We start from the raw sequence: 15,626 nt of genomic DNA on the forward strand, positions 1-15,626 counted from the left end.
TCTCATCCGACCAGAGAATTTTGTTTTTCATGGTCTGAGAGTCCTTCAGGTGGGCTGCCATGTGCCTTTTACTAAGGAGTAGTTTCCATCTGGCCACTCTACCATACAGACCTGATTGGTGGATTGCTGCAGAGATGATTGATCTTCTGGAAGGTTCTCCTCTCTCCACAGAAGAATGCTAGAGCTCTTTGGAGAGGCCTTTCTCCCCCAATTGCTCAGTTTAGATGAGCCGCCAGCTCCAGGAAGAGTTCTGATGTATCCGAACTTCTTCCAGCTACGGATGATGGAGGCCACTGTGCTCACTGGGACCTTCACAGCACCAGAAATGTTTCTGTGCCCTTCCCCAGATTTGTGCCTCAAGACAATGCTGTCTCGGAGGTCGACAGACAATTCCTTTGACTTCATGGTTGTTTGTGCTCTGACTGTCAACTGTGGGACCTTATATGTAGACAGGTGTGTGTCTTTCCAAATGATGTCCAATCAACTGAATTTACCCCAGGTGGACTCCAGTTAAGCTGTAGAAACATCTCAAGGATGATCAGTGGAAACAGGATGCACCTGAGCTCAATTTTGAGTTTCATGGCAAAGGCTGTGAATACCTTTGTACATTCGACTCCTTAGTTTTTATTTTTAATAAATTTGCAACAATCTCAAAAAACCTTTTTCCACATTGTCATTATGGGGTACTGTGTGTAGAAGTTTGAGGAAAATAATGAATTTCATGCATTTTGTAATTAAGGCTGTAACATACTAAAATGTGAAAAAAAGTGAAGTGCTGTGAATACTTTCCGGATGCACAGTAGCTTAAATTTCAGTTATGCAAACAGTGAAAAATGGAATGCTCACTTTTGGTGGCGTCTCTCTCTCATCTTTGTCCTCATCACACTCAAAGGCCACCTGAGCTCGCTGTTTACGCTGTTCCTCCCACAGAGTCGGATTGAAGCTCTCAGAGTCAGAGTGTGGAATGTCTGAAACCGGGCAGAAACAAGCATGACAAATCAACAGAAGAAAATACTGACTGATTACAAAACACGGAAAAGCTTCCAGGAAGCTCCTAAATAAAGATTTCTTGACTGTCAATTAAATAAGCTCTCAGGTATTTTTCCAGTTTTTAAACATTATCAGGATTTGGCTGTACGACACATCATAAAATGAAATTACTTATAATGTTCTATGCAGCATTTGTAAAACGTGCTCAAAAGCAATGCCATTTTAAACTCGAGGTGCATTTATATATTATTCTATTCATGTTTAAGTATGCTTCCTTTAGGGAACAGGTGTGTGAAAGATACTGAGGTTTATAGGTTTCCAGTTTAATTTGAAAACTGTTGATAAAGAATCAAGTAGGAGATTTATTAATCATTTATTGGTAATTTGTCAGGTATTAATTGGTATCTAGTAATTCACATACAGTGTTAAATTGATTCAAGTATAACTTTGACCATGAGATGGCGCCAAGAGTCCCTTTATACAGGCATCACAGTAAGTGGAAGGAACAACCCAACGTGATATTTACTTATGCATGGAAATATGCTTTTAATAAATTACAGTCATGCAAACCTATGTACACGTATTAACGAAATAGTTGTTCATCATGTTTAACTGACACAGTCATGCCTATTTTGGGCAGCTGAGAGGGACAGGAAGAGATCGGCTCTGTCCTGGAATGTACTCTGGACCCCACAGAGGTGGTAGGTGAGAGGAAGATGTTAGCTGAACTGACATCAATTATTGACAATCCCTCTCACCCCTTACATGAGACTGCGAGAGCCTTAAGCAGCTCACTCAGTAATAGATTTTCTGCACCCTCGGTGTAAATTTAATCTTTATTTAACCAGGTTAGTCCCATTGAGATCAAGATCTCTTTTACAAGAGAGGCCTCGACAATTATAAAATTTACAATTCACACAGATGTCGGTGGAAGGCGGAGCACCCAGAGGGAACCCATGCAAACACTGGGAGAACATACAAACTCCACACAGAAAGGACACAGGTGGGAATTGATCTCATGACCTTCTTGCTGTGAGACAACAGTGCTAACCACTAAGCCACCATACTGCCACAAAACAGAATGCCTCTGCAGGTGATGGTCCAGGGGAGGTGATGGTCTAGTGGTTAAGGTGTTGGGCTTGAGTCCAGAAGATCATGGGTTCAAATCCCCGCCTGACTGGAAAAATCACTAAGGGCCCTTGGGCAAGGCCATTAATCCCCTATTGCTCCCGGTGTGTAGTGAGCGCCTTGTATGGCAGCACCCTGACATCGGGGTGAATGTGAGGCAGAATTGTAAAGCGCTTTGAGCGTCTGATGCAGATGGAAAAGCGCTATATAAATGCAGTCCATTTACCATTCCAACTGCAGTCAGACTGTACAATACCTCAAAATGTTTTTAGCACCATAACCACCTGCTGATTTTGCACTATTAACTACAGCTTCCGCAACCTTTTGTGCTTTATTACATGCAAACTGTGCAATTTATCCTGTGCAATAATTTTACCATATATATATATATATATATATATATATATATATATATATATATATATATATATATGCGCTTATATTCTGTTTTTCACTTAATCTGTTCACATCAGTATTTATGCACCAAACACTGCTAATGTGAATATTTTTCTTTTCTTTACTACTGTACAACTCTTGCTGCTGCAGCAACTGTTTTTCCCAGCTGTGGGATCAATAAAGTTGATCTTACCTTACGTTTATCTTTTCCCTGCTTAGCACAGGGGGAAAAAAAATCCAATTTTGACAAAATGAGCTTTATAGACCTAATACTAACAACTCTCTTGCTCACCACAGAGAAATAATCATACTTACAACAGCTAAACAGAGTTACAGGATACAAGGAACTAGTTTCAATTAACTATATCTTCAGAAAAATAATAAAAAACAGAATAAATTTGTGATGAAAGCAACTATATAGTAACTGAGATCAATCTTAGTTACCCTTACTTGTAAAAGTGGAGCACAAATTCTTTCCTTTGAAGCACTGTATAATAATCTGGATCCCTTTAATAAATGTTGACATGTGACTTATATGCATACATTAACATGACATTACAACTGCATTCATTATGTTTGTGCAGTGGCAGCGCTCATCCCTCACAGCAAGAATGTTCGGGGTTCAAAGGCCACCTGTGGAACAATCTGCTTATTTGTCTGGAGTTGCATCAGAACGCGCATCTAGCATAAAATGTGTGCCACATCAATGTGGGGATCCAGACCAGATCCACAGTGGTGAACCCAAGCAAAACGGAAGATGATGCACTAATACACAATTAGATGCATCATATTTGATAGAAAATGAACATTGTAAACCTAAAAAATTAAATAAACAGTACTCTCTCATCTGCTAAAAATTAATTTATTAATTTGCAGAGAGCATGTTAATTTCTATGATGGGCCTAACAGGGTCCAGGGGTCCCAAATCGGGCAGCCCTGCTTTAAAATTTAACAGACACTAAAAGAAATAAAGGCGCCTGAGCTGAACACTTGGTGGTAAAGTAAACCACCTGATGTGTACATACGGTCTGCAATCACTAAACCAGGATGACCACAATCAAGGACATAGCTCATTACAATTTAGAATAGTGTATAAATTTTGTGTGTGAATATTTATCACTACAATCGTTAAGGCAGACGGTTGTCAAACCATCAATCAGTCTAAAGTTAAGACGTAACCGGGTCAGTGGAAGCTCTTCAGTGCAACAGGACACCAAACCAGACTAACGGATACGTGACAAAAGCCTACGGTTTCATATCAGATAACAAGGTCTCTTATAAAGTATGCATTTTGGAACATTTGCAGGTCACCTGTAAGACTAATGTGCTGCAGCCTGCTGTAGGAGTGGCTGTGCCGGCAAACAAAGCCTGAGAAAAAAAACTTATTTGAAGCTCACTTGCTGTACTTTTTTGTGGGTTACTTTGTGTCTTTGCTATGTGTTGGTATTCATCACATTTTTATAGACAGCTGGAAAGTTTTGCTGTGTTACAGTCAAATCTCACCACCATCCTATTAATTATTTTTAACTGTGCAAAATATTCACACAAGGATATAAGAAATAAAAAACCCTCCAACTGAGTTTAAGGTTCTGCAGTGTTTTAGTAATTTATACTGATGAGCCTCATTGCCTCAGTTGTTTGAGGTGATTTCAAAAGATTCATTTTGAACGTATGAAAGACACCGAGCCTCACTGAATGTGCAGTCGTTCGTCCTGGTTTGCTGGGGGAACATGTAGTTAGTCAGCACGGTTTTGTGTGTGTCTGGAGCCTCTTCTTTCTGGAGAGGAATCAGGGGTTTTGACTGTGGGAGACAAAAAATAAGTTTCACAATGTGCCATCTGTAAACACCAACTATTTTCTCAAAGCTCAGTGTGCCCCTGCGCGCCCCAGTGTGGGACACCAATTCAGTTACTGTAAAAGAACAATTTGGGGGGTAAACAGCTCCACACAATCCAATGTGGAAGAAATTCATTCCACAGAGTTAACTCCACTTTACCCACTGCTCCGACTTGACCAAAACACTGCTTCAGTTATGTCCACCGATAAGCCACGTTACTCTTCTAGAAAAGCTGCCATAGTTTGTAAATGGTTGTTGTTGCTGTCCCACAGCACGGCCTGGGATCAAACACGTCTTAGATAGACCGTGAACTCCAATACTGATCTTTCCTGATGCCATTACCACAACAGTTTATATGTCAACTGGTCAACCGTGCAGCGGCAGCAGTACCGTCTCCACACCACCTTCCAAATGCTTGCGTTGAACGTTATTCACACAATTTCTGACATTTTGGTCATCAACAATAACAAATAGATCACATTGAAAAGGAAAAGCTGATCTTCTAAATTTGTCATGTACTGTGTTCCTTTCTGTGAGGACGACTGCTTCATCCCTCACATAAATAAAGTCATCTGAAATGCTGTAATTATGGAGGCTTCTACAGCCTGGCATGACAGGCACACATGGTGGACTTCCATGCCATACCACCAAAGATGTTAGTGCTGATATGTCTATTAGACAGGATTTCTACTCTGCTGACTGCAATAGGTGTATTTAGATACATATAGTATCTCTGCAATGTTCTTGAATGATCTACAAACCAACAGGTATGAAATTAGTAACTACTGTAGTTTGATCTGTCATCGACAGGATCTCCGATTTCCTGGTGCAGTCTATTTGGCCGGGACTCATCCTGGATGTCCTTTTGGCTGTTTCTCATTGTGAATACTGGATTATATAGGCTGCTTAGCTGCAACATTTCTATGACTTCATGATCTAACAATTTTATTGTGTTTTATTTGTTATTGTGACCAAAGCTGATGGTCACCCCAGTGAGTCTGGTCTACTTGATGTTTCTTCCCATAATAATAATTAGAGCCCAACCGATATATCGGCTGGCCGATATTATAAGGCTGATATAAGCCCTTTTCAAAATACTCACTATCGGCCGAAATTTTGCTGATAGAACGCAGATAATTTCTCATAAACAGAGCATTTACTGAAATAATGTTTGTGTCGGCAATGTAAAATGTCCTTGCACCATTTGTCCAGTAGATGGAGCTCTGACTCCATTCAACTGAGAGCTGCTTACACCCCTGCTTAAATGTGTTCATCAACGGCCCCCATAGTTCGCCGTCACACTGCACTGATCGGCTGACAAAAGCGTACAAGTAAGTTTATAAGGATGTTGTTGTAAAAACTTTGCGATTACATTCACCCCACATTTCTCCCATTTCAGTTCAACTCAGTTTGATTAACTCAGTTTATGTAGTAAAGTGTCAAATGTGCTTCATTCCGTCGGTCACGTTTTTTATTAAGCCCACGTTGTGTAGACCTTATTTCTACCATGAAAAACATTTGTTTACTGCTAAGAGGTTGAAACATTCAGATTCACTGGTCGTCTGGAAGGGTTCTGAGAATTACTGCCGTTCGCCATTAACCCTCTGGGGCCGATGCCGTCGTATACGACGGTTGGGACCAAGCTTTACTAAATTGTAAATAACTTTTTAATGATATGAGATAGAAACTTACTTTTTTTTTTTTTGCTGAAATGTTAACTCCGCGGACGTTTGATCCACCGTCAGCCATCTTGGTACTCCTCACAGAAGATGTGTGATGACGTACGCAGTGTGAGTGTCCAATCGGAATTGGTTCTCCTTCACATGGTTTTGCAAAATCCAATCGTAGGGCAGATTTACATCACGTGATATGGCAAAGATCATTTTCAGGACTGATATCTTATTAGTTGGCCTGTTTGAATAGCCCCCAACTGCTCCAATTGCATTTTTTGAACTTGAAAATTCTTCTCTGTTATAAAGTTAATCAATATGAGGACAAAGCTTCAGCTTTTAGCTCATACCTTTTTTGTTAAAGGTCCAAAAAAAGAACATTTTATTCATTAAAAAAAAACAAAAAACAAAACAAAACAAAAACAGCCAATTTATCGGCTATCGGCTGATGTCCAAATATCGTTATCTGCATCGGCCTCAAAAAATCCATATCGGTCAGGCTCTAGTAGTAATAATAATAATAATAATAATAATAATAATGATAATACAAAGCCTGAGGGAGTTTTTACCCTACCATTATTGTCTATGTGCTTGCTCGTGCAGTGGGTAAGGGTTAAACCTTGCTTGTGTATCATGCTTTAGTGTGATTTATGTTGCGATTCAGTGCTACATAATTACAGAATTTGATAAAATTGAATTAACAGAGAATCAGACAATATAAAAACACAAAGTGAGGTAAAAACAAAACCAAAAACATTAAATTCCTCCACACCTCTGACATATTTTATTGTCTAGGAAGGTTTGTTCAGAAGCAAAACCACAGTCAGTGACCTCGGCCTCATGCCTCTATATATCTGTAAGGAAGTATGAAATTGATTGTACAGTAGAAACCTTAAAACTAATCTCAGGAGTGGAACCTCAAGTTATTCTTGGGCATTCAGAAGAGCTGCACTTTGTAGCAATTTGTTAAAGCCAGTCAAACAGACTGTAATTCAAAAATACTAATATGCTAGAAAAGGCAACCAGACTTAATCCTTCTCCTAACTTACAGTACCCTATCTCTACATATTTGCACTTCTGCGTGAAGCACAAGTTGGATGTGAACTTCGCACATTCCATCCCCATACAAGGATTACTTTGACAAAGAAGGAAATCCAAGCAATTTCATCATAGGAGCTCAACAGTCTCAATCGTTTCCACTGTTTACCTTGTCAAAAACCACATTAGGAAAGAAAACAAACCAAACTTCACAAACATAACTGGCTCAGGAACCTTGAATCTCTCAATAACCTTATTTTTATTTATTTATTTTTTACAAGCAAGTCCTTCTCACCTCCACCCAACTGCTGCTGCCTCATCTCCGAAATCAGCTTCATCACTCAGACTTGTTTCATAATATTTTCCAGTGTAATTGATACAAACCTCATGTAATACTCCTCCTCTGTCCTTAAATAAGTACTCAGGTAACTACAAAGTTCTGTGATACACAACAGGATCCTTTGACACTTCAGAGATTTAGAGGTCAGCGTATCACAACATCTGCTCTTTAGTACCGTTTGGCACATTTAGATCAAATTTCCTGGAAGTTGTTTAATGCATTTTGAATGTTTTGGTGCAGGTTCCTTAACCAAGATGGATTATTTTACATCTGAAACAGGCAACCCACAAACAACCTCCTGACACTGTACCTCTACAGAACACGACACCATCTGACAACCTGAACTGTGTTTGTATCTATATGTGTGATCTAAACATAAAATATGTGATCTTACCTGATTTTCAGACAGCCACATAGCAGTCATCTGACTCAGTTTAGTAAAACTGTAGGGTAGATTTTTCAGCCTGTAGTGGAACAAACCGTAGCTACTCAGTCATTTAGCACAAACAACCAAAGAGACTTGTGAACAAAATGTCTCTGCAAAGGAACAAAGTGCCTGTGAAATTCAACATGTGAAACAAATTAACTGTATGAGGGTGGACTATAAAGTTTATCTTTGGCTATATTTCAGTTTTGTTTTTACAAACTCCAGCGCTGTGGCACTGGAGCTGAAAAGGTTTCAATTCAACTCTGCTAACATTTCGCAATGATTAAAAGGAAAAATACTTGTTAAAACATCAGGCAGACTTAGTTTCTAAATGAGCTGTCATTCTGGCTAGAATAAAGACGCTTCAATCACGATGTGAAATTATTACACAAGACGAGGAGGTCATGTTTTCAGCCCTGTTTGCCTGCCTATCAGCAGGATCACACAAAAACTACAAGGCTGATTTTCAGGAAAGTAGGTGGAGAGGTGGAGCATGAGCCAAAGACAATTTAAAATTGAAAATATAACAATTAGATCAAGCCTGGTTCAAAGAACAACTGAAAGAACCTCTTTTTTCTCCACACTTTCTTTAATGCCACAAGCAGGGATAAAAGTGCAGAAAAACAAGAAAAAGATGAAACCCAAAATTAATAACGGAATCTGGGGCCATGCACCCTCAGAAAATCTTTGAATTCTAGAAGGTCTGAGATGCGATCTGGGGCTATTCCAGACAATAAATTTCAGCGAGTGCAGTATTTTTTCAACATAAAGTAACAGAAACTAATCATACCTGTAAAGTAATGCACAACCACTTTACTTCACCTGTACTACATGAATATACTTCAATCTACTTCTAAATTTTTCAACCTGTCATCTACAGATACGATCTGTTTGGCCACTTCTGTTCATCTTGACATCTTTGAAAAGTGGATGGACACTATGATGCTGTTGAGGATTTGCTAGAACCGGGCAGCGTGTAGTTTGTCTGTCTGGTCTTTATAACATTACAATGTTTACTGCTGGTGACTTGACTTTCCAATGCTTTCACGCCACGTGAAGCGTTAACTAACAGAATCCTGGCAGAAAACGGCAAAAACATTTGCAGAGGACACAATCGACAGTCTCCTCGCTTCCCGCTAGCTTGGTTTGCACAACACAATCAAGCCAATCCCACCTGAAACAATTCTTCACTGCAGAGTTGATTTCTCAAAGTCGCAAGTCATCTTTATGGTTCAAAATCCTGTTAGCCATTTTGCTATATTGCTATTTGGCACGAAAAACAACAAGTACGAACTAGTTATGGCTGGTTGTTGATAGCCCGCGGCGAGAAGGCGCTTGCAACAACACCGTTAATATGTAGTATAAAAACCAGTAGCGTTGTATGTTGAAAAATAAAGCTTTACATTAATTCAACTGTGGTTTCTTCTTGGTCGGGCTCAAAACCTTTCAATCACCCCTGATGTCTATGCATGCTTCGGATTTAGTGTTAGCCTGGATAAAGGCTCACATGCAGTGAAACAAAACACAGTTCCATAATTCAGTCAACATGTACAGGAACAAAAGACAGTACACATACCATAGAAGACAAATAAAGTGCCATCTTACTTGGGTTATACTCATATATGTTCTTGTAAGAATTAACTCATGACTCATAACCTACCATCCCTGATTCTCAAGACCAGGCACCTTAGTGGCTCTACTCTACTCTTTTCTACTCTTCTATTTTACTCTTCCTTTTTAGATTTTTAGATATACCTTTGTATACTAGCATAGTTCCACCTTAGAATTGGAATATAATATGTAAGATAAAACTTACTGAATTTTCATGTAAACACTGAAATACTGCAAGCCTGCTTCAAAAGCTAGTATTAAAGGGAAACATTTCCGGGTACTATACCATTTTGGAAAAATGGCTTTGAGCAGAAACTTGATTCCATTCACAAACACTTACTTGTTGTTGCTGAGATTGATGACCTTGAGCCTCTGCATGTCACCCATCTCCTCAGGCAAAGACTCCAGCTTGTTTGAATGAAGGAAAACCACTGTTGCATGTTTCCAGTTGCCCAACTGTGAGGGAAAGAAACTGGGTGCTCAGAATCACAGGGACACAGGGCCAGCAGTTACAGACAGTAAGGCAACCATGTACACTAATGCAAATACTCGCCTCAGCGGGAAGTTGGGTAAGGAAATTGTGATCGGCTGCAAATGTGCGGATGTTGAGGCACTGACCGATGGAAGACGGTAAGGCTTCAATTTCATTGAAACTGCAGTCGAGCTCATCCAGCGATGTCAGACTAATGCAGATAGAAACAGGATGAGGAGGGATTTAGCTCTGGTTATTGATAAGGTAGGGATTTCCTCTGCTGCAAGAACCTCATATTCAAGTTTTGATTTGGATGCCAATACGCTAAAATCAAAGCTCAGTGTTCTGGTCATCATACTACAGTAAAAATATTCTTAACTGCTGAATACCGGGTCAGGGCAACAACTCAGTGATGGTTCATTCAAGAAAGCCTCACCGTTGCAACCATAGAGCTAAAATTTGTGATCAGACAAATGTTACTACGAATGAGTACAAGATATTCAAGCACAGAGATAAGCAACTGCTAACAAATGCTGAAACCCAGAATGAGGTGTTCCAAGAAGACCTAACATCAGTATTGATGCAGAACAGTTACTGTGACCATGGCTGACTGCAAGAGTCTTACAACAGTAGTGAAAATCATTGGTACTTATGACGGCATTATGTTGATGACATTCTTACAGAAACAAACTTGCATAAAGACAACCGGCAATATCAAGGTGAGAACAATTGAGGTCATGCCAATATATCGCAGAAATCGATGCAGTAATTATTCTGACCATAGCTACAATGTAAATCTGACCTCAAAAAGAGCAGCGGATTCTCTCTTGCGAAAACAAAGTACATCCACATAGTGCGAAGGTGCAAGAAAAAAAAATGCATCCTGAAAATAAACTGCTCGCATGAGATTATCTTCAATTTCAGGCTTTGTGCCATAATCCATGTCAAGGTACACAAGGATATGCTATGCAACAAGTAATAATGGGCAATGTTTGGAAACAATGGCTAAAGAGCAAACCTACACTCGTATTTGTGAGTTAAACAACTATCTTGTGAATGTGGATGGAGACTGAATTATGACGGCTCACAGTGAATTGTTGTTGCAGTCTCCACAGATGCTGATTGTTAGCTTGTTATGGTCCGTTGCTGCCTGAGAAAAGCTACATCTGATTTTTCATGGTTGTATTGGAGGGCTGTCAAAATCAAGATGATCACTGCAGCCGTCACAATAAACACAATTTCAAACTGACCCAATAAATAAATATGACATCAAACCACAACATTAAAATATTATCTTTCAGTAATGCATGTTGACTTTTTAACGGTGGTTATGGTGCATCTGGAAAGTATTCAGAGCGCTTCACTTTTCCCACATTTTGTTATGTTACAGCCTTATTCCAAAATGGATGAAACTCATTTTTCCTCAAAATTCTACAAACAATACCCCATAATGACAATGTAATTTTTTTCCCAAATTAAACAAAAGTAAAAAAAAAAAAAAAAAGTACATGTATACAAGTCTTCACAGCCTTAGCCATGAAGCTCAAAATTGAGCTCAGTTGCCTCCTGTTTCCACTGATCATTCTTAAGAGGTTTCTACAGCTTAATTGGTGGCTACCTGGGGTAAATTCAGGTGATTGGACATGATTTGGAAAGACACACACCTGTCTACATATAAGGTCCCACAGTTGACAGTCAGAGCACAAACCAAGCATGAAGTCAAAGCAATTGTCTGTAGACCTCTGAGACAGGATTGTCTCGAGGCACAAATCTGGGGAAGGGTACAGAAACATTTCTGCTGCTTTGAAGTCTGAACATAATGAGCACAGTGGCCTCCATCATCTGTAAATGGAAGAAGTTCAGATCCACCAAGACTCTTCCTAGAGCTGGCCGCCCGTCTAAACTGAATGAACGGGGGAGAAACGCTGGAGAGGGGAGAACCTTGCAGAAGGACAGCCACCTCTGTAGCAATCCACCAATCAGGTGGATAGGATAGGTAGAGTGGCCAGATGGAAGCCACTCCTTAGTAAAAGGCACATGGCAGCCCACCTGGAATTTGCCAAAAAGGCACCTGAAGGACTGTCAGACCAGGAGAAATTCTCTGGTCTGATGAGACAAAGATTTAACTCTTTGACGTGAATGCCAGGTGTGATGTTGGAGGAAACCGGGCACCATTCCTACAGTGAAGCATGATGGTGGCAGCATCATGCTGTGGGGATGTTTTTCAGTGTCAGGAACTGGGAGACTAGTCAGGATTGAGGGAAAGACGAATGCAGTAATGAAGAGAGACATCCTGGATGAAAACCTGCTCCAGAGCGCTCTTGACCTCAGACTGGGGCGACTGTTCATTTATCAGCAGGACAATAACCCTAAGCACACAGCCAAGATATCAAAGAAGTGGCTTCAGGACAACTCCGTGAATGTCCTTGAGTGGTCCAGCCAGAGCCCAGACCTGAATCTGATTGAACATCCCTGGAGAGATCTGAAAATGTCTGTTCAACGATGCCCCCCGTCCAACCTAATGGAACTTGAGAGGTGCTGCAAAGAGGAATGGACCAAACTACCCAAAGATAGGTGCACCAAGCTTGTGGCATCATATTCAGGAAGACTTGAGGCTGTAATTGCTGCCAAAGTATTGAGCAAAGGGTGTGAATACCTACTTACACGTGATTTCTTAGTTTATTTGTAATAAATCTGCAAAACCGAAAAAAAAAAAAAAGTGATGTCATTATGGGGTGTTGTGAATAGAATTTTGAAGGGAAAATGAATTTACTCCATTTTGGAATAAGGCTGTAACATAAATTGTAGAAAAAGTGAAGTGCTGTGAATACTTTCTGGATGGACCGTATCACCAAAGTAAGCATGGAACTGGATGGCACTGTGTGTGTTTTTTTTTTTTTAAAGGGAATGTTTGACATTTTGTGCCTTCAAGCAGATGACAGACGGACACAACAATAATCCACTGATCTCATGGTTTATTCTGCACACACTGAAACACTGCTCTAAGACTGACCCGCCAACAGAGTCCGGTAAGTACATCAGTTGGTTCTCATCTACTTTCAGAGTAGTCAGGTTTGTCAGGGAGCCTGAAGAGAAAAAGGACAGGAAGAGACAGAATGACACAGGATGCTCAGGAAACTTATTGATTAGTACTTAATATCCATTTAAGCAGAAAATTGAATTTATTCATACCATCATCAGTCCTAGTTTCCAAAAATTGATTTCCTGACTAACGCCAGTGTCTCTGGCATAATTCAATTTACTGAAGTTTTTACTCATGAACAGGAATGTTTTCCCAAAGGAGAAAAGAAATCATTTCAAAATACACCCACATTCTATAAATGTAATCTTTTCAGCACATCCAGATTTACTTATAAACATCAACTACTCACTCCTTATTTCAAGGTGTTTAACATTAACTATATCAATTGGGCGGCGCAGCTCGTTTGAGGGTGGGTGCTAAAGGGGTAAAATATGACACATATGACAACTTCTCTATGTACGGGGACAGAAACACGGCACTTTCTTTAAGTTTTTGTGCAAATTACATGCAAACAAAGTGAAAATGCAAAGAAAAAGTGATGATGTAGTGGAAAACGGACATGTGTTGCGGTTTGTTTATGACCCAGAGCTCAAAACGTGTCAAGGTGGTTGTGCAGCCGAGAGAGGCTAAAACTTATAGACACAACCTCTCCCATTTGCCAAGTCTTCCCTTCTCCACTGGTAACCGAAAAAACCTGCACTTTTCACGACTGCTTCGGTGATGGCAGCCGAAAACAAAACAGTACACCATTTTCCTGTTAGAAGTGATGCTGTTTGTGGGAAGAGACTAATCCCTGGGTGGAGTGTGGGAGTGTCAGCATAAACCATTCGGAGGATGGGGGTTTCAGCGGAAACCATTTTAAACAAGTGAGCATGCTTTTAAGTTGACTGAGCTAGGCTGAATGGTTTGTGCTGACACTCGCACACTCCGCGCCCGGGGATTCTCTGCCGTGTTCGTGCTGGCTGTCCGCAGATGTGGTCAAATCCCACGATATCACGTAGGGGTTCAAACGAGACTGTGCTGCCCTATTAAAAGAAGTAAACTAAACTGCTTCTGATGCTATAAAACTGGAAGTGTAATCCTTTTATTTACAATAATTTAAAAAAAAACATATAGTACAACTTATTACTAGCAGCTGTTTTACAACCGTACTTGATGCATTACTTCAGATAACATTAGGCGGTCACATCACCTGCATGCATTTCTGATTTTACTCAATTTTATAAATACAATAAACAAAAGACAATTATGTTGTTTTTTTTTTTCTTTCAAGTAATTACACTGTGGAAAACCTGTTTTTATTGACAGCTTCCCCTGATCATTACACAGGCCCAGCTAGCAGCAGTTGAAAAGTTGTGGACTGCAAGTCCAGAACCTTTCATTCAGTATTCTATAAGTGAGAAGAGTCACTGAACAGTTCTCCCCGTCTCCGCAGGACTGTATTTAAATAATTTGATATGACTCATCAATATTAACTTTAAATGGTATGAAAAGCCTGAGTAGGGCTTACTAGAAAACCGCTAAGCCAATGAACGTTTTTTGATTTACACCAAGATGCTTTTTATTGTTTTCTAGGCCACTGACTTAAAACCCCATTGCAATTTATATGTGAAGTATGGCACCTCAGTGGTTCTTCCACTGTTTGGTGACAGAACGGCGAACGCAGTTACAAAAAAAAAAAAAAAGCGTTCCTCCACTCAAAGTGTCCACTGACTGAGATTTCACTCTAGGCAGTGGGACAGATTTAACAGGGAAATTCTGCTGAGAAAAAGGTTGAAGAACATGTGTCGGGTTTCAAAACAAAACCCAACTATAATACAACTGGTTTTATGTGTGTGTGTGTTAATCTTCACCAATGGAGCCTGGCAGCTGTGTGAGGGCATTATTGGAGAGCAGGAGATCCTGCAGACTCTCGCATCCAGAGATTTGCTCATCTACCATCTCTAGGTTGTTCTTGGACACATCCAGGTATACCAGCTGTTTTAACATTCCCAGCATCTGGACAGATGAAAAAAAAAAAAAAAACGCACAGAAGTAACACAGGATTTTCAGTGATATCTCATTAAGCAGTGGCGGAACACAGGCTACTGCAGTGGATTTAAATAATCCCCCAAAGAGCACCAACAGGAAATCCTTATATAAAGAGATTACACAGGTAACCATATTAGACAGGAAAAATACATTTCAAATCATCTCAGACTAGACCTTCATTCCAGACTTCTTACTGGCTTTTTATTGCATGACATTGCAGTTTAACAGTTTAATCGGGGAATGATATTTCAAAACAAAAACAGAGTAACCCCATTCAAACATATACCTACATACAATTACATTCACAGCAGCTTTCTAATTATTTTTGTCATTTTAGTTAAGCCTATTATATAACTGGCGCATTATTGCACCAGTTATTGCGCCAGACAGAGCTTTGGTTCTGTAATTTATCCCATGTTGAGGGGATAAACACTCAACACCAACAAAATTTTTTATCCCTTTGAGTGGATACACATGTACTTGGGTTTTCATCTGAGTTTTCAGGCAGAAGGCTTTTCTGAACAAAATAATCAACAAGCATTTGTGTGTAATGTATTAAGACTGTTTTACTTTCCTCACAGCTGCAAGGCTGCAAAGAACACATGTGCCTTAGCGATGGGGATGTGCACCACAGTTCATCACA

The 15,626-nt window shown here is 39.9% G+C and overlaps 1 protein-coding gene across 4 annotated transcripts in view; it reads right to left on the reverse strand.

Moving 5' to 3' along the window:
- erbin (erbb2 interacting protein) overlaps positions 1-15,626 on the reverse strand; it is a 134,643-nt gene that overhangs the window by 15,827 nt on the left and 103,190 nt on the right. For all 4 annotated transcript variants that reach the window (XM_034191591.1, XM_034191589.1, XM_034191590.1 and 1 more), the window contains exons 10-16: positions 14,806-14,950; positions 12,923-12,995; positions 9,991-10,120; positions 9,778-9,893; positions 7,794-7,863; positions 4,207-4,315; positions 847-968 (exon numbers count right to left, since the gene is read on the reverse strand). In XM_034191591.1, the coding sequence (XP_034047482.1) occupies positions 847-968; positions 4,207-4,315; positions 7,794-7,863; positions 9,778-9,893; positions 9,991-10,120; positions 12,923-12,995; positions 14,806-14,950 (765 nt within the window). The remainder of the gene's footprint in view (positions 1-846; positions 969-4,206; positions 4,316-7,793; positions 7,864-9,777; positions 9,894-9,990; positions 10,121-12,922; positions 12,996-14,805; positions 14,951-15,626) is intronic.

This window comes from Thalassophryne amazonica, chromosome 17 (genome assembly GCF_902500255.1).
Source record: "Thalassophryne amazonica chromosome 17, fThaAma1.1, whole genome shotgun sequence".
Lineage (NCBI taxonomy): Eukaryota > Metazoa > Chordata > Actinopteri > Batrachoidiformes > Batrachoididae > Thalassophryne > Thalassophryne amazonica.